We start from the raw sequence: 27,232 nt of genomic DNA on the forward strand, positions 1-27,232 counted from the left end.
GTTTCAGTGCAGCTTTAAAGGGCTCTACAGGATCCCAGCCGAGCGATAAGAAACTTATCTAGCAAAACGATTGGTCATTTTCTAAAAAAAAAAAAAAAAAAAAAATATATATATATATATATATATATACTTTTTAGCCACAAATGCTCATCTTGCAATAAATATACTGAGTTATTTAGCTGACACAAATATACAGATTGAGAGAGATTCATGTTTTGAATGGCATGTAAGAGCATTGTTGTTGGTATTTCACACCATTTCTTTTCGGTGATGTCACTACAGTGTGTCTGTGCAACATCTGAAAAGATCCAATACAAAAGATTTCAATTACAGGATTTATTAGTCTTGACAGAATGACAGCATCTTTTCACTGAGCAGAAATTATAAAGGCCTAATTTAAAAAAAAAAAAAATGGGAAAACGTATTGTTTTGTTACACAAAAGATTCTACAAATGTTTACAAGAGAAAAAAAAATCATTAAAATAAGTGACTGACAGTTTGTCATTCTGGTATATGAATAAATAAGAGATTTTATGGCCAGGATAGAAAAACACATATTTCTTATAAAGCTAATATCACAATAATGACATATTTCATGTACAATGATGAAGGCATATTACAGGCATTTATTTTCAATCCTTGCAATAATTTCTCAAAATATTATTTCACAAACATTATAAAATAATTAGCTTATGTCATTTAAAACTATGGAAGCCCGTTTCTGCCACTAAATAAAATATTAAAAAAGGTAATTGACTTTTTACTTGAAAATTCTGACTTTTTTTCTTGCAATTCTGACTTTTTTCCTTAGAATTTTCCTGAAAAAATGAAGTCAAAATGTAAAAAAACTTGCAATTGTGAGTTATAAAGTCAGAATTATAAATATAATACACTTGTAGATATAAACTTGTAATTCTGAAAACAAGTCAGTCTTTTCCCCCTCAAAATTGGACTTTATAACTCGCAATTGCGAATTTATATCTCACAATTCTGAGAAAAAAGACAGAACTGTGTGAAAAAAGTCGCATTTGAGAGAAAAAAGTAAAAAGTTAGAGTTTTTATATTGCAATTCTGACTGTATTTCTTGCAATTGTGAGTTTATATCACACAGTTCTGAAAAAAAGTCAGAATTGTTCGTTTATATCTCGCATTTCTTATTTTATAACCTGTAACTGCAAGTTTATAACTTACAATTCTGAAAAAAGGCTGAACTGTGAGCTTGTATCACAATTCTGAGAATTTTCTTTTTTTGTGAGATATAAACTCAAAAAAAGTAAAAATTGTGAGTTTTTATCTTGCAATTCTTACTTTATTTTTCACAGTTGTGTTTATCTGAAAAAAGTCAGAATTGTAAGTTCATATCTCTCAGTTCTGACTTATAGCTTGTTACTGCAAGTTTATATCTCTCAATTCTGAAAAATGTCAGAACTTTGTTTGTATTGCAATTCTAAGAAAAAAAGTCACAATTACGAGTTATAAAGTTGGACTTGTGAGATATAAACTCAATTCTAATAACCTTTATATATATATATATATATATATATATATAAAATACAAATAAAATTAATATTTCATTAGCATGCTTTGATGCAAATAAGCCGACAGAAGGTTCCAAGCCCAACAATTAAACTTACATGAATTTCCTGCTTTTAGAGTAGATGATGGTCTCACAATTGCTTTCACTAATTTAAACCAGAGACTGTAGTTGTCAAGGCCAGTATTTTCAAAATAGTGCTCACTAGCTTTCCTAAATACTGTCTAGAAACTCAGTCTGGCACACAACTTTTTTTTTCTCCTCCTGTGTTTCCATTTGTGTAAACAATGCATGCAACTAGCCTACTGGATACAAACTAATGCGTCCTTTACATGACATTTTACAATGGTTAAACATCAAGCCACATTATGTCTTGAATTATTAATCATTTTACATAATTCAATAAAATAGAAATGAAATAATGTGACACAGATATGCCATACTAGGACTCTGTTTAAATGTGAGCGGTTCACGTTAAATCCGCAAAGATAAAAGCCTTTGCAATTACGCAGTGATGAAATCTAATGCAATTGCATTGTTTTCCCACTGAAGTAAGCCCAAAAGAAGTTAAAGCTAAAGAAAAAACATGAGAAAATTAAAAATGGATTATTATGATTATAAATGCATACACTCACACATACATTCACCTAAAAAGCTGTCTAGACTTAAGAAATGAAAATCCCAACAAGATGAGACAGTGCAGTGACCTTTAAAAGTATAAGAATTTGCAGTCTGAAATGAATGTGCTTTATAGAAGGACACTTCAATTCAATATTAAAAAGCTTTGACTGCTACTTTTGTAGTGACCTGCTTTCCTTCAACATCCACAGCTTCTTCAAAAAACCACTGGGTTGGCATGACCCCAGTCTCATCTTTAATCAACTCCTTACAATAAACACTTCACACAGGTGTTATGCAAAACACTTGGAGGCTGTTTGGCCTAATACATTAATAGGCAAATGGAGTCTGTTGGCCACAAGCCCTGCCTAATCCAATGAATATTTTGCTGAAGAAACAGGTGACATATGAAGGTCTGCATGAACAATATAACACAGCGAGTCTGTGTTTTCCATAAACACATGGTTATGTTTATATTCTCTCGTGTCTTCGTGAGGGTGCAGTGAGTTCTGCTCCTGATGGAAAGAACATCTGACAATCATCTCTCCACGGCGCAAGAGTCAGTGTTGCCAAGTATGCAACAGACACAGTACAAATCACATAACAGATGGTCTGTCTTCATAGACGAGATGGCTAAGCATATCTTAAGGGAAAATCTTGTGCTTTTGTAATCATTTTTGTTTGAAATATCTATAGACACAAAACTCTCTCTAATAGATACATATTGTTTTGTAAATCTAAACTACTGGTATAAAGTTTGGGGACTTTTATTCAGAGAGGATGCATTTACTTGTCATAAAGATATTTACAGTCATGGCCAAAAATATCGGCACCCTTGCAATTCTGTCAGAAAATACAACACTTCTCTCGAAAAATTGTTCCAGTTGCAAATGTTTTGGTATTCACATGCTTATGGTTTTTATTTGCACTGCAACAACACACACATACAAAAAACAGTCAAACTTGATAAAATTTCACATAGAACTCAAAAATGGACTGGACAAAATTATTGGCACCTTGTCAAAATTGTAAGAAATAATTGCTGTTCAAGCATGTGATGCTCCTGTAATTTGTATTTAGACGCACCTGTGGTAAAGTAACAGGTGTGGGCAATATAGTAAACCAGTAAACCAGTAAACCAGTTAAAAAGGAGGAAACTTGACTCAACCTTAACGCTGTGTCTCACACTGAGCGTTGAGAAAAGAAAGAAGTCCACAAGTCCATCTCCAGAGATCTTAATGTCCCTGTGTCCACTGTGTGCAATATCACCAAGAGGTTTACAGCCCGTGGCACTGTAGCTAACCTCTCTGAATGTGGACGGAAGAGCAAAATTTATGAAAAATTACAATGAAGGATTGTTCGAATGGTGGATAAAGAACCCTGATTAACTTCCAAACACATTCAAGCTGATCTGCAGACACAGGGTACAACAGTGTCAGCTCGCACTATACGTCGCCATCTGAATGAAAAGGGACACAATGGTAGGACACCACTGCTGACACAAAGGCATAAAAAGGCAAGACGAGAGTTTGCCAAAACATATGTGACAAAACCACAATCCTTCTGGGAGAACGTACTGTGGACAGATGAGACAAAAGTAGAACTTTTTGGTAAAGGACATAATGGCACTGTTTATAGAAAATGAAATCATTTGGGTTGGGTGCTTTTGCACTGGATGCCTGGACTGTGTGAACTGTATCATGAACGTAGTGGCCAGTGTCAGAAAGGTGCGTCTCCACCATAAATGGTTACAAACAAAGTGCTGGATTTTTTTATTAAGTTAAGGGTGCCAATAATTTTGCCCGGTGCATTTTTTGGGTTCTGTGTGGAATTGTATCAGATTTGACTTTCTTCTGTTTTTTTTGTGTTGTTCCACTGCAAACAAAAAAATAAACGTGAATACCAAAACATTTGAAACTGCAACAATTTTCTGAGAGAAGGGTCGCATTTTCTGACAGAATTGCAAGGGTGCATATATTTTGCAGATATTTAGTATTTTAGCAAATGCTATTCTACTCAACAAAGAATCCTGTATCTGATAATAAAAAGAAATGTTTCTTGAGCACCAAATTAGCATGAATTGTGAGGGATCATTTGACACTGAGGACAGGAGTAATGACTGATAAAACTTCAGCTTTGCAATCACAATAAATTACATATATATTAAAACAGAAAACACTTTAACAACATTTCTCAATATTACTGTTTTTATGATCATTTGAACTGTAGTGAATGTTTTCATATATATGTTGGGTTACTCATTAGATAAGCACTACAAAATGTGCAGTCACACATGCTTTGTGAAAAACACACATCTGTTTATTATTATACTATCACCAGATGTCTGCTTCTACCTTTCCCTACCTTTCCGTGTCTTTTAAAAGGCTTTCCGTGCTATTAAGAGGGGCACAGCTTCAGTATATCTGAAGAGATTGCTTCCATATTAAAAAAACAGTTCAGCTGTTTTATGCTAGCACAATCTGTCTTTGAAGCGTGAAATATTTCACAGCAGTGACCTGGACTGTGATTTCCTGGTTGGCTTGCTCCAGAAATACAAATCACTCCAGAGTCCCTCTTTAATTTGATAAAATATGGTAAAACAGCAAGAGTGCTGCAATTTTTTGGTGCTGCCTCCTTCATAGAAACAGTCTAAATTCACAAATAATAAATGAAATAATATGTAAAGTGATTTCCTGCAGTACCACGATGAGTATTCCAAACTTTCTTCACAAGTTATATGGAAGAAGTTAATACAGAGATAAGTAAAAATTCCTCAACGGAAATCCTATTGAAAAGTCAAACTGCTCCTGAGCCTATGGCTGCATATTCGGATTTGCTCCAGCAGAATCATCTATGGCCCAGGTCTGAGATTAGAAAAGCCCAAATGTGTGGCAAACTCTAATGACTTTTCGGCTTTTATAATCAATATCCATTTGATATCATCAGATTGAACTGGGTTGATTTTTTAAGGCAAGGTTACACAAGCAAAACCATTGTTTTTTAATGTAAACATCAATTTTTAGATATTTGGCTATTTTGCTCCCATGACCTTATTTCTTGTGTCAGATCAGTGGGAAGAAAACATCCAAAATGTGTTTTATTACACCCATCCATTTATGTCTGTAGATTTCAATTACATTACATATCTTTAAAGGCTTTTTCTCCTGCACCGAGCTAGAAATCTTCTCCTCAGTACCATTTACATATACCACACTTTACAGTTTTATTCTGATAAATATTCTGATGGTTTCTACCTACTGATTTGTTAATATATCATCATACCTGATATTATACCTTATATAACATTTTATCCCTTTTTCTGGCTGTTTGAAGTATTTTCTGATGTATAAGGTGACAGAGACATCCAAATTTCCATAAAACTAGTATGTCAACAAAATGAAACAAGAATTTTGAATGTGTCTTCTGTTCTGGGAATGTATGCAAATGAATGCATATTTAATGACATAATCCCTTATTTGCTTCATTAAACATTTCAGAAAATGTGTAATAATAATAATAATAATAATAATAATAATAATATGTTTATTTTATATAGCGCCTTTCTAGAAACTCAAGGTCGCTTTACAATAACAAGAATATTTACAAGAGACAAAAAAAAAAAAAAAAAAAAAAAAAAAAAACAGAATACAGATAAACATGAAATCCATAGCAAAATTCCAATCATATATTCAAAGATCTGGAAAACAAGATGAGAAAAGATATGTTTTAAGGTGGGTTTTGAAATCCTGTAATGAAGAAAGATCACGGATGTGTTTGGGAATAAAATTCCAGAGTGTAGGGGCAGAGATACTAAACGCTCGTCCTCCGAACGATGCTAATCTATAGCGAGGAATTAACAGTAGTAGTAGTAACCAGTGTCTGCAGAGCGGAGTGTGCGAACTGGAGAGTATGAATGAGATCAGAAATATATGGGGGGGGGACAAGACCATGAAGTGTTTTGAAGGTGATGAGGAGAATCTTGTATTGAATGCGGAAGCGAACGGGTAGCCAATGAAGTCTGTGTAGGATGGAATTGATGTGCGAGGATTTCTTTGAATAAGTGAGAACCCTAGCAGCAGAGTTCTGAATGTATTAGAGCTTATTTAATGTTGTGTTTGGTAGACCATTTAAAAGAGAATTACAGTAGTCAAGTCGAGAAGTAATGAATATGAATAATAATATAAACCATTGTCTTAATATATTATAATTAATTATAATTAACAGTTGGAAGTATGGTGATATTTATTAAATGTTAATCTGTGGTGCCTTGCCTTAAAGGGGACATATCATGAAAATCAGACTTGTTTAAGTGGTATAGTCGGGTCCCTGGCGCATCTACCAACCCAGTAACTTTGTTTTGGTAAGCCTTTTTCTGCAAGCATGTGAAAAAACAAGCGCATCAGATTTCGCTTTGCCAGTGACGTGGTAAAGGGATTTTATTATAATATTACCGCCTCTTAATCTGCACCTTTCCACCCACTGTGTTTTTGCCATCGACAACGATGTACCAGTTCTAATGCTATGATGAAAGTTCAAGCAAAGCATGCTAACTGTTCTGTCGTTGGCTGCACAGATGAGCACAGAACACTATTTAGAGTCCCAGCCTCAGGAGACAAAAGAGCAGTGGATTAATTGATTTATTTACTGTAAATTACACTGCTGCCACACAGATCCAATATAAACATGCAATTTCTTTCACAGCTGTTTAGCTTCACAGACTTAACCGACTGTTTTTGTAACTCGTGTGTTTTTAACATAAACTTGTGTGTTTGACAGTTTAAGCGCATTACGACATGAAAGAGAACTTAGTTTAGTACTCACATGCTGTGTGACAGCTGCATTCTGTTTGCATACTTCGGATGTGTGTGCTCAGAAAAACATATCAGAAGTTTAAACTAATATGGCTTTAAAACGCATGATTTCTGTGTGATAGACATGATAATCAAAACCAAACAGATGTTTTTTAGTAGAGTATCTGAGGTATGAGCTGTAAAGGCACAGCCCTATTCTGGAAAAGGGGGCGGGGAGCAGAAGTTCATTTACATTTAAAGAGACACGCACGAAAATAGTAATAAATTATCTGTAGGGTGTTTTGAGCTTGTTTCTTTCTATGTTCATTTATTTTTGCAAAAACAATTGAAAATATTCGCTGTTATTTATATACTTCTAGAAATGTTAGCCACTGGGTTAAGAAATGCATGGATCACAATGATCAATACAGGTCTTAAAAGGCCAATAAGCAATTAAGTGGAAAAGGAAACAGCCTAAGCACAGCATCAAACAACCCTGTAATCATTTTACCCACAAACCTGTTTATCTTCATCAAGAAGTAGTCGATGGACTGTTTCCAAGAGGGAAAGGGTTTGTTTCACAGCTAGCTGAATTCTGTCTACCAAATGAGAAGTATTGGCTTTTCTGTTATTAATCATAGTAACAGCTCTCTGTGGGTTTTCACAAAGGCAATGAAAAGAGTAAAAGTCCTGCTTTAATGCCAGGCGATCTAACCTGAATAATGTCAATCAAACACTGCAGTTTCCTTAGGGAACATGGACATTTTCACCTTCTGTTTCTATGAATGCTCCCTGCCTTTCCATGTCTGATGAAATGCAGTGCATATTTCTGCATTACTTCTTTCTTTCATCTTAAGCTGAAATGCAATATTAATATTGTTAGCTTAATATGCAGTTTAAAATACAGTGCACAAATCCTGTTGATGCCAAACACCAGGACTGTAAGCTGAGCATAAAACCAGCCAAGAATGCATTTCCATTCTAAAAAAGATTTTTCAAAACTAGATGGTTTCCTTGGATATGCTTTGAACCACCTTTCATACTTTGCACAACCCTTTCATGCTGCAAACCTTCATTGTTCTACAGTCCAGTGCATTTCAAATGGTCCTGTCTATGTTTATCAGGAAATTGCTGGGTTTTTGGAAGATCGTCAGGAACAAAGACCAGCCGTTTCTGACTCAAACAACAGAAAAAGCTCAGCCAGTACTGAGAAAGTTGCCTGTTTAAATTTGTCTTCAAATTTGAGTAATTAAAGAAAGGTTTTCATCCTATGAAAGACGAACAGGGTAGAGTTACGCGTAAACACGTTTGCTTGTTTTTAGATGTGAACGTGGATTTAGACATATGAGTGTGTGCTGGTGTTAGCAGGGCTGTGAGAGTGTAAAGTATTGCTGTTATCCATCACCTCATGTCTCCCATCTCAGTAATTAACTTAGAGTTAAAGCTATTGTTTATTTAGATACAGACAAGGCGTCATTTTCTTTAGCATGTTCATTGATGTTCGCTTCTGCCGTTGTTTTAAAAGAATACTCATTTGTCTAGGAGTGCAGCTAGGAGTCAATTGAATTTGGAAAAAGACAATTACCGGATCCTCTTGTGTTGAGGAGTATAATCCTTCCTTCTTTAAGTTGTATTACGCTTGGTAATTCTATTTGAGAGAGGAGAACACAGTGTTCAGTGATCTTGTGTTATATTATCAAATAAAATGTGCTCAGCGGTGTTCGAAATAATCTGTAATGGCCAGCAAATTATACAAATTAACGTCGTGATAACATTAGTTTATCTCATAGTGATCATATATTTTCTTGCAAAAATGCTATCCACCTTTGTGTGAATTGCTTTAGCAAGTTAATACAACTTGATAATGTTGTAGTATTAGTTATTATTTGACTGAGGAGATTATGAGATTATCTGTTTTTATGGAATATGGAATCTACTCCACAGATGCCACAGCTGAATATAGTTCAGCAACAACAAAGTACGTCTTTCCACACTGAGTTTAATTCCAGTCAAAGAGATAATCTTTTAGGACTGAATCTTGGCAAATCTAGCAATCTGTAACAGATCTTATCACATTTATGCATGAAATATTGATTGTACTCTGAAAACAGGTGACTCAACTTCTCTTTGAAATGCAAATCTAGATTCACATTCATTTCAGATGCTAAGCATTTTGGGTTTATGATTACGCCAACAAGTTAGCTCCAGAAGGGACTGTGTTATGTAGCATTTGAACTATGGCATACAGAAGCTCAGAGATGTCTATATCATGCACTCATCTGTATTAGAATATATATGGCCAGATTTACTAAACTGGGCAAATTAGCATTAGAGTGCAATTCCATAAAAGTGCAGATAGGAGAGGAAAATTCTGTGTGTAATTTACTAACAAGGTGCACATTAAAGAACACAGACGCAACCAGATAATTTCCATAATGACCAGTGCAATCTACCAAGAGCAGAGCAAATTACCACCTGCTTTAAGACATGCTTTTTTTGGGCGTTAAATAATGGCACAAATACTAGTAATTTGACGAGTTCAAATGTTAGTAAATCATGTTGCACGATTCATTTGAATGCATATTTCAATAAGGTCAGGTGCAAAAATAACTGTATCCATGTCTTTTCAGTGCTAATTACTCGCTGCGCGTCTTTAGTAAATCCTGACAGAACTATTTTAATGCCAAAAGGCGTTTTGAGTTGGTGCAAGCTGTTAGTAAATCTTGCCCTATATTGCTTAATTTACATTTTAGACATACACAGAAAACAAGCCCTACAAATGAATACATTATTTCAGACAAATCATTTTAAATGGTACTGGATGATTTGTAGATTGCATTTAATAGATAATATTTTTAATAAAACATCTGCAAATAGCACTTTTCAAAATAACAAATCATTTTGAGTTTTGAAAATGTCCCATTACTGAATGAATGTTTTTTTTTTAACAAATCAAGTGAACAATTCAGTGACCCACTAATAAAGACAATCCCTGTTTCACTGATGAATGAAACTAAGTTTTTCAACTAACTTGTTGTGTAGTGAATAATTCAATGGCTCATAAAGACCATAAAGTCATTTGTCACTTTGCATAACAACGTAACCTGCTGAAAGAATCACTGAATCTTTCACTAATCATGCACAGACTCCATCTGAACAGCATTTGACTTTTATATAGACCAGTGGTTCTCAATCCTGGTTTTGGGGGCCCCCTGCTCTGCACATTTTGCATGTCTCCCTTATTTAACACACTTGATTGAGATCATCAGCTCATTAGGAGAGAGATCCATGAACTGAACTAATGAGCTGATGATCTCAATCAGGTGTGTTAAATAAGAGAGAACAGAAAATTAAAGAAATAGTTCACCCATAAATGAAAATGTTGTCATTATCATGTTGTTTCTTTCTTTAGGTTAAAGACACTTCCAGAACAAAAATTTACAGAAAATGTACTCACTTCCTTGTAATCCAAGATGTTCATGTCTCTCTTTCTTTCTTTAGCCTTAAAGAAATTACGTTCTTTGAGGAAAACGCTTCAGAATTTTTCTCCATATAATGGACTGGTATGGTGCCCCAATTTTGAACTTCCAAAATGCAGTTTAAATGCAGCTTCAAACGATCCCAGATCTAGTTGTAAACGATCCCAGCTGAGGAAGAAGGGTCTTATCTAGCAAAATGATCGGTTATTTTCATTAAAAAAAAATAATAATAAATTAAATATTTTTAATCTCAAACGATCGTCTTGTCTTTCTCTCCCTGAACTCTTTGTATTATGGTTCAAGACAGTTAGGGTATGTCGAAAAACTCCAATCGTATTTTCTCCCTCACCTTCAAAAATCATTTCAAAATCATCCTACATCACTGCAGAAGTACCGATCCAGTCTTTGCAAAGTGAACGTGCAAAGAAGATCAAACACCCTTAACAAAAAAGGTAAAACAGTGATATAGGACGATTTTGAATTTGAGGGAGAACATAAGATGGGAGTTTTTCGACATACCCTAACTGTCATGAACCGGAAAAAAAAAGTTCAGGCAGAGCAAGACAAGACGAGCGTTTTACATTAAAAAGTACATAAATTGTATTATTTTCATAAAAATAACTGATCGTTTTGCTAGATAAGACCCTTCTTCCTTGGCTGGGATTGTTCACAACCGCATTTGGGATCGTTTGAAGCTGCATTTAAACCACATTTTGAAAGTTAAAACTCGGGGCACCATAGATGTCCACTATAAGGAAAAAAATCCTGAAATGTTTTCTTCAAAAAAATTAATTTCTTTACAACTGAAGAAAGAAAGACATGAACATCTTGGATGACAAAGGATGAGTACATTATCTGTCAATTTTTGTTCTGGAAGTGGACTTCTCCTTTATCTTGAAAGAAGAATTTTAAAGAACCAAACTGTTCTTGGTCCCCACTGACTTCCACAGCAGGGAAAGAAATACTATGGAAGTCATTGGGGACCATCAAGTGTTTGATTACCAGCATTCTTCAAAATATCTTCTATTATGTTAAAAATAAGAAAGAAACTTATACAGGTTTGGAACGACATGAGGGTGAGTAAATGATTACAAAAGACGTGTGCCCGTGTTAACTGTCCAGATGAACTCAATGAGAAGCTTAGTTTAGCATCATTGAGAAAGTGAGAAGAGGAATCATTTCTTTGTTTTAGTTTCACAAAAGGAGGTCTGGTTTAATCACTGAACATGCTCTCAAGACACACTTCCACAGGATGGGCCTGCCAAGTGCCCCATCATCCTCCATCTCATCTGCTTATCTCACTTTAGCAGCAGGGGTCTTGCCATGCTGGGGTCTGTAAATGGCAGCACAAGTGCAGTTTTCCTGGACCAGCACAGGCAAGTCTATTGATCTGGTTCGGCCACCAGACTTGGTAGGGGGTGGTATTGTCAATAAGGTGCAACCTGTACAGCTGTGGAATCAGTTGGTAGCCATTTAATTGAGGATTACATGCTGATGACCTATCCTCCTCATTGGAAATGCATTGTGGGAGATTGATATTGATAAGGAACAGTAACATCTGTCACTCACACCAGTGATATCCAAGGAGGTCTATAATTCTAAAGCTATCTGTTAGCACTCCCATTTATCCCAATGGCAGTTGCTCGGCTGGTGATGGACCCCTCAGAGGTGCACAATTTGAAATCTGACATCTCAAATTTTGAGACCAGCAAATATGACAAAACATATATAATACAAATCAATTAGACTTTCATTAGACTGTGGATTCTTGCTCAGCCTAATGTTGGGATTGGTTCAGATCTGGCATGCCTATTTTTAATGTCTTTCCTTGTTTGATACTATATAACAGGTACTCCTCAGACGTCATTTTAATAGATTTTATACAACAATGCAATTTACAAAGTGATGTGATTCATGACTTGGAGCAAACACCCTTATGGAACTGAGTTCAGAGTAAAGCAAATGCAAGTTGATTTTATGACAACAAACAATATCCATTAAATTCATCAAGCACTGTGTAATCAAAAGACTGTTCCACTGCGGTTGTCTGATTCATCCCTCAAATGTCTACCTGCCTCTAGCTTTCATCATCAGAAAAGGATGCAACTAAATAAATGCTATTATTGGTGTGGGCCTTTCAGTCACTGAGAGAGGCTCATACATACCAGTCACACATACGGATCCTCTAAAGATGAATGGGACCATGTAGATTGCTTTCTAGGGAATATTAACTCTTTTAATGTTGATTAATGTAAGCCGTCAATTTTATTAAAGGGCATCAGTAGTGAAAAGGTTTCAGGGAGGTTGCCTCAGGAGGGCAGACAGTGACATGCACCTTATTCAAAACCCAGCTTTAATATTTCAAATTCATAATGCTGGACAGAATTACACAGTATGAATTATACATTTATTATACACTTCCATTCTAAAGTTTTCTAAGTCTCTTATGCTCAGCAAGGCTGCATGTACAGTATTTGATACACTTTAAAAGCAGCAATATTTTTTTAAATACTATTTTCTCTTTAAATTTATTTATGTAATTTATTCCTTTGATGGCAAAGCTGAATTTTCATGCCTATTTAAAGGTATAGTTCATCCCAAAATAAAAATTACGTCATGATTTAATCACCCTCAAGCCATCCTAGGTGTATATGACTTTCTTCTTTCAGACAAATACAATTTAAAAGTGTTATATTAAAAATGTCCTTCCAAGCTCCGGGGGGTTAATTAAGGCCTCCTGAAGCAAATCGACGCATTTGTGTAATAAAATTTGCATATTTACAACTTTCTAAGTGCTGTCATATGCATGTACACAAAAGAGTGGCATTCCAGCAGATGACATATGGGACGTAGGCGAATGCGTGACAAGCGTTGACGAATGTGGAAGTTACAAACATAGAAGCGCAGAGGAAAAGGCAAAACAAAACATCGGTCATGAATTAAAAATACAAAACGAGGATTTGTAAAGAAAAATGTCAGGGGATTTCTGTATAAGCCAAGAGGAGATTGGTTTTCCTTTGCTGTAAACAAAATTCGGTTCTCACGAGACCAGCATATTCTCACCGGAGCTTACGCTATGCCTACATTCTACGTCACCTGCTGGAATGCCACTCTCTCATAAAAGTGCAGTAAACAGAGGCTAGAGATTATGGTTTATAATGTTTTAAATATACACATTTTTCTTACACAAATGCATTGATTTGCTTTAAATGGCCTTTATTAACCCCCTGGAGCTGTGTGGAGTACTTCTTATGATGGATGGATGCACTTGTTTTGCTTCAAAACCTGGCTCACCATTCACAGCCATTATAAAGCTTGGAAGAGCCAGGACATTTTTTAATATAACTCTGATCGCATTTGTCTGAAAGAAGAAAGTCATGCTTATCTAAGATGGCTTGAGGGTGAGTAAATCATAGGGTAATCGCCATCTTTTTACAAATAAACAAATAAATCTTGAATTGAAAATCTTAGGCTATGTTTACACTGCAGACAAATGTGGCCCAAATTAGATTTTTTTGCTCACATGTGACTCAGATCTGTTTTTGTTACGGCAGTGTGAACATCACAAACCACATGCAATCTGATCTTTTCAATTCCGATTTGTGCCACTACCATATGTGGTACTAAATCCGACACAGGTCAGATGTTTTCCAACGTGACCGCAGTGTGATCATGTAGGAACGGATGCGACTTTTACGTCGCTCTAGATCGACATTCATCATACTTCAACGATTTTACATACCCACAGTTTTCAAGACAGTTGTGAAAGGTAATCAGTGGAAGTACAGTGATGTGTCAGAACATAAGTATTACAGTGACAACTCTATATACAAGCATAACATGAGGGCTCATATCATAAACGTTTCAAAACTCTGCTGTCTTTTGTCACATCCTTATCTTTATTTTCCATAATCGCTTTCTTTAGCTCCGTTTCCACCGCAGGAACTTTCCCCAGGAACTAGGGTCTTAGGGCCGGTACTCAGTGTATTTCCACCGCAGGAACCAGGATCTAAATAAAGTTCTGAGCAAAAATTTGCCTCTCAAAAAGTCCCTGCTGGCAAGGTAGTACTTATTCAAAGGTCTGGAACTTTCGGGGGTGGGACTTGGGCGTTGATTGGTTGTTCACGCAGCATTGTATTTCAACCACCATTAGGCTTGCCACGATAGACGGTGTTGACGGTGTTACCGGTTTTAAGACGCAACACCGGTGACATCACTTTTCCACCGTGACACCATCCCCACATTTTTTTTGAAGTATTCGTTTTTTTATTAAATATTTATTTGAATTAAATGGAAAATATAATTCTAAATAATTTACTTAAGACGAGAGCATGCACTATAATTAAAAACTGAACATGGCTACAATGCGTCATATTTCATTTATCACGTGAGGAGAACGAGAGGAGTCGAATTTACAGAAAGAGAATGGCGTTGTGTTTTTTTTTCGTTATGTTAATAAAAGTTCTGTTTAATATCAGTGATTTTTTTTTTTTTTTGTACTTTCGTTGTCGTCCATTCAAACAATTGACGCCGAATTGCCAATTCCCGCAAAACTGAAAGTGAAAGTATAATACGCACGCATTTATAAGCTATTTAAACGCAGAAAAAAGAGGAAAAGAGGAAACCCCCACCCCCACGGTGATACCGGTATTACCGGTGTTGTCACATGTCGATTAACCGGTGGGGAAATTTCCTCATCGTCACAACCCTAACCACCATATATTTACATTATTATTTTTTTTTATTTTAGGGTTACTGTGTCATGAAATGTACTTTTAAAAGTATTTAGTAAACTCAAATCTGCGGTTTATTTAGAAAGACAGCGCCTATTTGAAAATGTGCTTAGCCCAGTGGTCTCAAACTCAATTCCTGGAGGGCCGCAGCTCTGCAGAGTTTAGCTCCAACCAGCTCCAACTCACACCTTGGAGTTTCTAGTAATCCTGAAGACCTTGATTAGCTGAATCAGATGTGTTTGATTAGAGTTGGAGCGAAAATGTGCAGAGCTGTGGCCCTCTGGGAATTGAGTTTGAGACCACTGGCTTAGCCGATTTCGGAGACGTGAGCTCAGTGCTCATGTATCCCGACGACAGCAGCCTCAACTAGGCTAGTCCTTCTGACATTTGCCGCTAACTCTGATGTCTCTGCAGTAGTTAAAACATAAGATATAATTCGTTTTGGGTAAATATAACAGGTAATCTTTGGTCTTTATTCTAAAGATATTAATATGTTAAAATGAAAATGAAAAGAGGCAATACTGTTTGATATAATATTTCGTTTCATTGTAATGTATGTACGTTCCCTGAACTACATTTGAACTGCAGCTATTAATATGTTTAAATGAAAACGAAAAGAGGCAGTGGTGTTTGATATCATATATTTCATCTTACTGTAAATACAGTGAGGAAAATTGCAGTAGCCAAGGCGAGATGACTGACGTTATCAAGTACACTGCTGTTTGCTGAATTACCGTCGTTCCATCTGCAGGAGTTTACACTCTACAGTCAAACTTGCGAAGTCTGAACTACCGAGGACGCAAGTCCGAAATTTGCGTACCTGGTAATAGAGAAACGCGCACAGACCTACAGTACATCACCAGATTATTGGCCTAATCTTCTCTGTATTTCAGACTGCGATGGAAACGCAGACAGCAACAAGTCTGGGGGAAAAAAAAGTTCCTGGAACAAATTGTTCCAGGTAATTTCGGTGGAAAAACGGCTTTTATGTCCTCTGTGTTTACTTTCGTAAGACAGCGCGCTGCACAAATGTTGCCAAATCCACAGTTTCCAAGCGGAATCGGGTTACTTTTTTCACTGTTGCCTCGGGTTGTTTTTCAACTTTGTGGGTTGACGTGACCCCACTAACGTGATATTTACCCCCCTGAACATGGTTGGGCTAGTTTTGAGAAGCAATTGGGCAGATTTTGTTGTGAAAACCTGGAAACCCTGTTAGTATAGTTCTTTTGCATATGTTTATTGTTTATTGGGATCCCCATTAGCTTCCACAAAGTGGTTGCTAGTCTTCCTGGGGTCCACAACTCAATCCAAAAAAAAAAAAAAAAAAAAAAAAAAAAAAAAACAAGACTGATTTGGAAGTTTTGTACAGAATGTGTATGTGGGCCAGTTCAGAACCATGATCTGTTCACACTGCAGATCTGATATTGGCCACATTTAAAACAACAATTTGAACAGCTATACAAAAAATCGGATATGAGAAAAGCACTAAGGCTCTCACTGTGAATGTAGTGACTGTGAACTTTTGAATGTTGTGTCTACCAAACGATAATTCGTAATGAGGTGAACTAAAAAAACATGAAAAGAGCTGCAATGCAACTAATTATTTACAAGGCTTAAATATTCCCTATCTACTTTTGTACCTCTAGTCCACAGCAGTTAAAAATGCCAATCTAAACAGTGTGTATAAGCACAGTGTAATATCACTTGAAAACAAAAGAAAAGGTTAATAAGTATTTGGCGGTCTGAGTCTCAGAGTCCATTTTGGAGATGGAGAGGTAATGAGTATTCTTCCAAAACAAACAAGCTAAGCTGTGCAAAGAGTTGGCATTGGCGTCATTCCCTCCCGGGGGTCTTCCTCTGATGCAGATACTGCTCGATTCCCTCAAGCCCTTCAGTCAAGGAGGCAAGAGGAAGATAACAACTGACTTTTCCTGAGGACCAGCAAACCACTCTTCAAAAATGTTGCCAGCATGTCTCAGTAAATTTCCATAAAAGATTGCAAAATTCCAGATGCATTCTCATTATACAAAGGATGTACATTTTATCACTATATAACTATCACACAGTTGCTGTACTTCTGTTTTCTTGAAAACGCCACTGTATTATACATCTGGTTAGGAAAATTCTGTACAAAACATCTAAATCAATCTGATGCTGACAATTTATCACCATCATAGATCTGCAAATGGTGAATAAGCTCTTGGATTACAGGGTTATTTGTCATAATTGCTCAAAATGCTACATATAATGATATGATATTGGGTAGACTTCAGACAAAGATTAGAACAGAAGCTCCGCCAAGGGAAAATGATGCATTCATTCTCACAATGACTTGATAACAATGTTTTTAAAAAGCAGAACAATTACAAGTACATTTGCTGTGTGGCATGAATAACAAGGGTTATGAAAAAGTTGGACTAGACAGAGATCAGAGAAGAATCAGTACTGCTGTGAGAAGAAATCAGATCATTCAATGAAAAACAATATAGGGTAAAAAGACACTGGAGATTGCTGACATTTACCCCTCACATCCTGTTGAAATCGACTTTTGAAATGACCTTCTTTAACTTGGATTCACTAATTCTCTGAAGACTTGAGACCCCAAATAAGTAATGCAGCATTTTTATGGTGTTATTGTTATTATCTGTGTCATTTCTACATTATATAAATGTGAAGTAAAACACATGGGCAGTTCTGAAAAACACTGAAAAAGCTAATTTGTGTTTAGTGGCAAGTTTTCCAACAGGTGTTTGCAATGAAATGGAGTTAAGCAAGAAATAAAATCAGTTTTATCTCATAAAGAAACTGAAAATCACCACAGTTATCATCTTAAGGGAGGGAACACTATTAGATATGGTCTAAATAAGTACTATTTACCAGAAGACATGGTTCTTGTAGCACAAATGGTATGTAGCATTCAGGTGATTAAAAGTAGCTTGACATATTCACAGCAGTGAATAAGGATGAACCACCTGAGGAGGGGGATTTGTGCCGCTCTGTTGCCCGTCTTGCCAGCTTGCAGCTGCCGCAGTGTGCAAATACAAGGAAACTATGTAAAATTCATACATTTCAATCCACTGGGCAAATCAGTATTCATGGATTCCCTGTTCTAATCAGAGGTATAAGAACATGAGCATGTTCTCAAAAGTTTAACCAAAAAAAGTGTAAAAGGTTGCAAAGAAGAAGAATACAGCCTGAAACCACACTTTGAGTTATGATTACAAGCTTTAATTGTTTCTGTAATTTCACAACGGCTGCGGACCAAGGAAAGCCTCCGTCTTTTAATCCAGTTACAAATAATACCTTGGCTCACCTCCATTCTAAGCCCAGGCATTTGTTTCTATGACAACAGCTGCGTCACGACCCCAGAGAACACTTGATCAACGTACTGCCATCTTTAGAAGATCTGAGGTCGCTACTTAAAGCTTGGATAAAAATAAACCTTCCAATGTATATATTGAGTTCTTAAACACAAAGTGATTAAATTACACCAGCAGGTCTGTGTCTGTGTGATAGAAGTTGCCAAATCCATCATATACTGTAAACACAAAGCAGCAGTTTCAGTGCAAACACAAAACTAATAATATGTCAATGTTATCTATTGCTTTAATACAGTTGAGTTTAAAAGTTTACATAAACCTTGCAGAATCTGCAAAATAGGAGGGGGTCATACAAAACGCATGTTTGTCCTGAACAGTTAAACTACGGGTTGTTCTTCAGAAAAATCCTTCAGGTCCCACAAATTCTTTGGTTTTTCAGCATTTTTGTGTATTTAAACCCTTTACAACAATGACTTTATGATTTAGAGATCTATCTTTTCACACTGAGGACAACTGAGGGACTCATATGCAACTATTACAATAGGTTAAAACGCTGTAAAGTTTTGAACAGAATGACGATGTGTACATTTTTCTTATTTTGCCTAAATATCATATTGTTTCATTTAGTACTGCCCTTTATAGCTACAGAAGACACTTACATGCTTCCCAGAAGACAAAATAAGTTAAATTTACCCTGATCTTCAAGCCTCAGTGAGTGTTTGAACCTTCTGTAATAGTTGAGTCCCTCAGCTGTCATCAGTGTGAAAAGATGGATCTCAAAATCATACAGTTATTGTTGGAAAGGATTCAAATACACAAAAATGCTGAAAAAACAAAAAATTTGTGGGACCTGAAGGATTTTTCTGAAGATCAGCAGGCAGTTTACTGTTCAGGACAAACAAGGGACTCGTGAACAACTATCACTAAACAAAAAAACACATCTGTGGATCATTCAGGTAACAACACAGTATTAAGAATCAAGTGTACGTAAACTTTTGAACGGGTCAATTTTTATAAATGCAACTATTATTTTCTCTTGGGGACTATATGTAAACTTTTATGTCAAATATCTTATTCAGGTCAGTACTAATAAAAAAAAATATGCATTTTGTATGATCTCTCTTATTCTGGTAAAATAATTAACATTTTGCAGATTCTGCAAGGTGTATGTAAACTTTTGGCTTCAACTGTATATACTGACATAACTGAATGGAATTATTTTCCACACATTATGATTACAACAAGACTTGATCTCCAATCTTAATCTCACACTATACTATACATTCTTCTAAACCAAAACCCACAAAATTTGTTTGCCATTTTATGAAGGTTAGAGGCCATATGGTTCATTCTATATTAATAAAAATGCAGGTTTGGCCTTGTGCTACTCAACCCATCTGTAAGTGTTTGCCTTTGTCACTCGGCCCATGTTGTAGTACTGCTCCAGCTTAGACTGGCTGGTTAATTTATGGAATAAGGCTCTCCCTGGCTTTTACTGTCCTTGCTCTTCCCTGCTCCATATTAGATTTCATTCAGGCACAATGCCAAAAACATCTGATTCGAGGTCATGTACCACTTCATTGCCCTTCTCACAAAGCTGTTAACATCTGTCTAGCCAAAGTCACGGACCGCTGCTCCTCTATAGCGCTAAACTGCACTTTGATTAGCTTCATTCTAAAATGATTGAGAAATAATGAGAGCATTTTCTTTATTTGATTTGCCTTGTTAAACGTATGGTTGTCAACACTGTAGCTCAACACTCAAGTCCACTTGATTATGTTTTTAAAAAAAGCTCAGGACTGAGCACAGGAATAAAATGAATGAAAATAAAAATTACATAGCCACAAAATGTACACATACAGAACATGCAAGCACTAGCACTAGAATCACTTAGTAACCTTATCTAAGTAAATTAATCCTTCTGAAACTTCAACTAACGCCATGACCATTTGCACCTGGTAACTCTCTCATGACACAACCATATAAGCAAGGAACATGATGTAACTATCCGCCAAGTACTGTGTACATAAAGCAAATGCCACCCACAGGAATTATGTCATGATAGCTAGAAATACATTCATGTACAAAAGAATGATTCAGAAATTCACAGAGAACAAATAACTGAAGGAGAAATCCACTTCCGGAACAAAAATGTACACATAATGTACTCACTCCCTTGTCATGCAAGATGTTTATGTCTTTCTTTCTTCAGTTGTAAAGAAATTATGTTTTTTGAGGAAAACATTTCAGGATTTTTCTCCATATAATGGACTGATATGGTGCCCTGAGTTTGAACTTCCAAAATACAGTATAAATGTGGCTATTTTCTCCCTCAACTTCAAAAATCATTTCAAAATCATCCTACATCGCTGCAGAAGTACTGACCCAGTCTATGCAAAGTGAACATGCAAAGAAGATCAAACTTCCTTAACAAAAAGGTAAAACAGCGATATAGGATGATTTTGAAGTTTAGGGAGAACATGAGATGGGACTTTTTCAACATACCTGTCATGAACCGGAAAAAAAGAGTTCAGGCAGAGTAAGACAAGACAAGCGTTTGACATTTAAAATTATATAAGCTGTATTATTTTTATGAAAATAACCAATCGTTTCGCTAGATAAGACCCTTCTTCCTTAGCTGGGAACGTTTATAACCGCATTTGGGATCGTTTGAAGCCGCATTTAAACTGCATTTTGGAAGTTCAAACTCTGGGCACCATATCAGTCCATTATATGGAGAAAAATCCTGAAATGTTTTCCTCAAAAAACATAATTTCTTTACGACTGAAGAAAGAAAGACATGAACATCTTTGATGACAAGGGGGTGAGTATCTGTAAATCTTTGCTCTGGAAGTGGACTTCTCCTTTAACTTTTTAGAAGAAATTCATATATGGGCCTAATATTAAAAAACACAAGATTTATGTTTCCTCTTTTATAAACACTCAGGAAAGGTGGCGATTTCATTGTAAGTACATGTAATTATGATTTTTTTTGTACAAATGGAAGCCAAATGATCTTACATACAAGTAACAGAGCACAATAGTTAAGTTCCTGAAGTAAAAATCTATAAATTTTGTTATGTCCATATTTTTAATGATTTCAATATACAGTATGCCTACTACACTCCAAAAAATGCTGGGTTAAAAATAACCCAATGCTGGGTGAAATATGGACAAACTCAGCGATATGGTTGTTTTGAAATGACTTCAAAAATGACTATATTTCTTGCTTAAAATTAACCCAATATAGGTTGGAAATTAACATGTATTAATATGTTCAGTAAATGAACATTTATTAATAAGTTGAATAAATAATTATTAAAAATAAGCATTTTAAAAATTGCACATAAATGTTCACCTTCTGATTATTGCTGATACCTATTTCTGATTTTTAATTTACAACCTATTTTGGGTTCATTTCAAGCCAGCCATATAGTAATTTTTAAACTATAGTTGAGCTAAATAAAACTACCCAGAAAGTTGGGTTAAATATTTAACCCAACTGCTGGGTCAAAATAACCTAGTCACTGGGTTTGTTCATATTTCACCCAGTGCTGGGTTGTATTCAACCCAGCATTTTTTTAGAGAGCAAGAGTTTTAACTTATCAATGGAATATTGATAATTCTAAAACGAAATTCTGTTCTAAGCCATCCACAACACAAATTATGTGACTAAAGGCTTTCCAAGCATTAATCATTTCAGTGTTATATGCATTTCAAATGACAGTCTGGTCCAGTGCATGTAGAAGAACAATTTAAATTGTGCTCAGCCTCTGAAGAGCTCTCATTAATTCCAAGTAATGATGGATGAAAATTGCATGTGGTGACACTGGAATATGCAGATGTGCTTTTTCATAAGCTCAGCTATGACATGAGGAGTCCAGAAATCACCAGTCACAGATATACATGGCTAATACACTGAAAGTGTTCATATTCTTTGTTTACAGCATGGTGTTTTTATTGACAAGTGTGCTGTATATCTTAAAGGAATAGCTCACCCAAAAATGAAAATTCTGTCTTTAATTGTATGCATCATGAACGCACAGCGAAGACTGACACGGAAGAGAAGAAATAGTTAATAAAGTCACTATTTTTGTTTTCTTTGTGCACAAAAAAATATTCTCATAGCTTTAAAAAATTAAGGTTGAACCACTGATGAATAGACATGGACTATTTTAACAATGTCCTTAATTAATAGCTTTCTGGGCCTTGAATGTGGTAGTTGTGTTGCTATCTATGCAAGGTCAGAGAGCTCTTGGATTTCATCAAAAAAAATCTGCATTTGTGTTCCGAAGATGAATGAAGGTCTTACAGGTTTGGAACGACATAAGGGTGAGTAACTAATGACAGAATTTTCATTTTTGGGTGAACTATCTCTGTAATGTATGAATCAATAAAGCTAAAAACATGATTGGAATAATCAAGCGCAAATGTGCACTTTTAGGATTTTAAAAGTGTGATCATGTCTAATCCAAAATCTGCTAGCGGCTCTAATTTTCCAATACACCCTAAACTTCACACCACACTTGATCTCCTGAGATCATCAAAATCATTTAGTGTGAAAACAGAAGATTAACTTGTGACTTAATATTCACCTCCATGCCTAGCTCAGCACAATGGCAGCTGAATTCGCAGCGAGCGAGAAAACATCCTCTTGGCATAATAACTTCAAGCATATCTGCGTCCTCCAGCTGTGGCCGCCTTAGCATTCATGAGCAGTGAAACATTTTCCATGTCACTGAAAATGAAGGGCCAGCACATTTCATTGGAGGCCAAGCATTAGACGGAGCGGTACAGTAAGATAGAAGACAAGTATAGATTGGATCTTTGAAGTATGCCATCAAGGGAAATTAGAAATCAGTGCCTGCAGTGATCGCACTCGGCTTAGGACTTGACATAAAAAATGAATCACTTTCTACCCCCACACCAAATCTCCATTTGACTGAGAGAGAGTGGGTGCTCTGCCCCTCTTTAAAAAGTCCCTTTGATTCTCACACCTGAAAGAATCCTTCCCTCATCCACTTCACTCAGGTATCCACTCACTTCTCATGCGTGTGTTTGCCTCTAAAGTGCGGAGGAGAAACGATGCTGCATCTAAAAACTGTGATTGAGGGCTGCGCTGCATGTCACTGCCAGGTTACTAAGTGCTGGTTTAATGGCCACTTTAGTCAATAACCATATTACCCACCTCCACGAAACAACAGGAGCCTCCTGCACAGAAAGGTTGATAATAACAAGCCGTGAGAAAACACTACAAAAGGGGGATAAAACTGAACTGCCTGTGCAATTTACCAAAACAGGATTACTATAACATTCAACCAGATCTCTGCACTAATTGAAGTTTTACAGGAAACTCACAGTGTTGTAAAATGAAACATGAGCTGCATAAAAAGCGTGCACTGTTGTCTTCATAGCACCAGGACAAAGCGGGAAAATTCTTTTTCTTTAATCGATCCAAAGTATTGCCTCGAGCTATGGTCTGGGACACATCAGGATCTAAGTTGATTTCCTTTCACTTCATCAAAAGGTCCTAGAACAATCTTTTTCAAAGCGCCGGAAGAAGCTTCTGCTTATCATGACACAAGAACAGCATGTTGAGAAAACGGCACTGATAAGACAAGTAGTAAGTAAAAAACTTGAAAAGAGCAATCATTAGATAGCATAAAAGTTTGACACCATATTCTAAAGATGTTAAAATCTCCAAACAGCTCTTTATCACTTCAATACATACTCATTTGCTGAGCAAGTGTATCATTTAACTTAAATGCTACTATCACACCAGTACTTTTAATGGTATAATGTAAGCGTATCTATAGTACAAATATGTACTGTACTTTTGCTTCTTTTCATTTACCTGAATTGCAATGTGACTAAAAAGTGTAGAGATGCAGACAAATGACTTCAGTTACTATCCTGGCATCAACTGTTATTATTACTGAAACTAAAAGGTAAACAATAAAAATGAAATATAATGAACTGCCTTTATTTTATTATTATTGTACTGTTCTCTGAGGTCCACATATAATGTTATCAATATTTTTACATTAAAAACACAATATTTTTAAAGTAATAGGCTATTTTCTGTCCTGATTTGACCCCCATCATCGCTGTTTGAATAGGATTGTAGATCCAATATAGACGGCAGAGCATCGTCTTCTAGGTTCAGTCTTTCTGAAAACTCTACGTCGAATTGTGCCTTGTTTGTAAACAAATGCATGGTAAAATGAAGTGAACAAAGGACCAAACTCAATAAAAATAAAGTTCATCCACTCTTTCCAAATGTTGGAATCAAAAGGAAGACAATGCAAAGACTGTTTCTTCACAACTTGGATTTGGTTTTACATTGATTTCTCAGTTCATGGCCCCTTTAAAACTAGGTTATAATAGTATATATACATAATACTAAATTAACACTGCATCAAACACGGCAGACGGGAAAAATAGCTAAATAAGAATAAAAACAAGAATAAAAGGCAATAAAGAATGTCTTTTGAGTATTATGAATTTTTCCATGACACTTTGCAGTGTGATCTATCCGACACGTCAGATTAGATAAGTGTAGCGCCTTGCAGGTGATGTTCGGTGAGAAACTAAAACCATGGCAACTAGACATGGCTGACATCAATAATGCGGACTAAAATTAGCATCAGTCCAGAGAGCAGGTGGAAAAGCTCTCCGGGTGGAGGAAATCCTCTATCCCTCCACCCACCCAACTAAAGACACTCAGACAATGAGATCGGACATCTGTACCACCTCTTTAACTGAATTTCAAAGATCTCTTTATGCATGTTCCACAGGTCAATTAACTGTTCATCTATACCAACAGTGCCCCCTTGAGTTGGCTGAGCTTCAGTTACAGTAGAAACAAATAACACGAGGCAGGAGGAAATCAGAAACAGTGAATCCTGTTAGGCATAGCCTACTTAAGTATCTTTGGAAGACGATGTTTGGGGAGAGAAGATGTGTGGATGAAATTAGAAACGGACTAAAATCGCTTATACAGCAAGGGGTCGATAATACCTGAAGAAAGTTGTACGTTAGCATTTTCTTTCATCGCTCTGGCAGTGGCTTGGCGCGCGCAGGTCTCCACCATAGACTGTAAAAAATATGGACGTAATGCCCGTGACGTCACCCGTAGGTTTCTGAAGAGCATTTTTGAAGCTCTTAGTGGGCGGGAGTCGGCCGTCGCCATCTTGGAATCGTGTCACTGCACATCTCTCCCGGATAATCGAAAATGGACAAAGAGGCGGGACGTGGGTGGAGCTAGTTGCTGAAACCACGCCCATCTAGCGCGACGGTGGTGACAGCAGCGGCAATCCACCTGTCACTCAAGTGGCCACGCCCTAAATTAGGCAGAACTTTAAGGCTTAATATAAATTAAACGGATGAGGTATAAAAAAAAATTCACCCCCCTCACAGTTGACATGAAGGGCAAAATTAGCTATATAGACCAAAACCACTTTTTCAACCAGGCTGTAAACATATTTTTTTCTGCTGTGAAGTTGGGCATTTTAACATGGGGAGTCTATCGCGGTCAGTCGATGATTGCAGTGTGTTGGCTTCAAGAGGGAGACCGCGAGGTTGCCGCTTGGTCTCCACCTAACTAAAAATCTATAATTTTGAGCCAATCGCCTGCGCTGCAAATACCACGTGACCAATGAATATTTCAATATATAACGTCACAAAACAAATAAACTAACGATCAAAAAAAATCAATTGTCGATAAAGCCTAAAGATACAAATCTGAGTGGGAAACTGCTGGAAGGAAACTGTTTAGATGTTTTTTTTTTATATCTGGAAAAAAATTCCTCTTACCTTTTAACTTAAGGTGATCAAACTGTCAAAATGATAAGGCAGCAGTTCCCATTAGAGGGTTTACACTTATGTCACTGTTTGGTCAGTTACTCGGATGTGCGGCCATATTGGAGATACTCGGATGTAAACAACAGCATTGATTGTATGGTTAATGTACTACTAAATATGTTGTTCTGCTAATTTATGCTGTCTAAACCACATAAAAAACGTGTGGAAGCTGCTAATCATATTGAGCAGGACTTAGTAAGCAGGAAAGGGAACAATATTTTGACAAACTAAAGTGGTAAAGATACATAGGAGCAGTATTAACTAATATATTAGCCTAATATTTCACCTACCTGACCAGAAATTATAAGCACAAACATGAATATTGTCAAGATTCTTGCCCTGGAAATCCTAGTTAAGTTTGGCCAACCATAAATGCTTTTTTGCACTCTTCTCCTTGATTTGTTATAACTTTTGGCAGTCTATACAATATATATATATATATATATATATATATATAGTCCAACCGATTAGTACAGCCAAAAACATGACAATAACTGACCATTTCCAGCAGCAATAATCAGCAAAATATGCACGTTTCTTTTGGTTCAGTGGCATTGTTTACATTCAGCGCCGTCAATATGGCTGACTGAAAACACTCTATTGTGGATAAAGCTTAAAGATACAAATCTAAGTGGGAAACTGCTGGAAGGAAATTTTGATGTTCCATATCTGGAACATTTTCCACTCACCTTTTAGCTTCAGGCGATCAAACCGTCAATATAAGTGCCATTGTAGCTAAAAGTTCTCCTGAGGGTAAGAAAGACAGCGAAATACAGGACTTAAGGTTGTCTGAAGCTTTTAAAATGTGCAGTGTTAAGGCCTTTTCACTCCGATTGCCAAAATTCTGCACAAATGTTCGACGTGATGACACTTTTGAATCGAAATATTGATATTG

At 36.3% G+C, this 27,232-nt stretch overlaps 1 protein-coding gene across 1 annotated transcript in view; it reads right to left on the reverse strand.

Moving 5' to 3' along the window:
- acod1 (aconitate decarboxylase 1) overlaps positions 1-25,552 on the reverse strand; it is a 43,644-nt gene extending 18,092 nt beyond the window's left edge. The window contains exon 1 of the mRNA XM_051119748.1: positions 25,495-25,552. Coding sequence (XP_050975705.1) covers positions 25,495-25,518 — 24 coding nt within the window. The 5' untranslated portion in view covers positions 25,519-25,552. The remainder of the gene's footprint in view (positions 1-25,494) is intronic.
- Positions 25,553-27,232: the final 1,680 nt, after the last annotated feature.

Source organism: Labeo rohita, chromosome 9 (genome assembly GCF_022985175.1).
Source record: "Labeo rohita strain BAU-BD-2019 chromosome 9, IGBB_LRoh.1.0, whole genome shotgun sequence".
In the NCBI taxonomy this organism is placed as follows: Eukaryota; Metazoa; Chordata; class Actinopteri; order Cypriniformes; family Cyprinidae; genus Labeo; species Labeo rohita.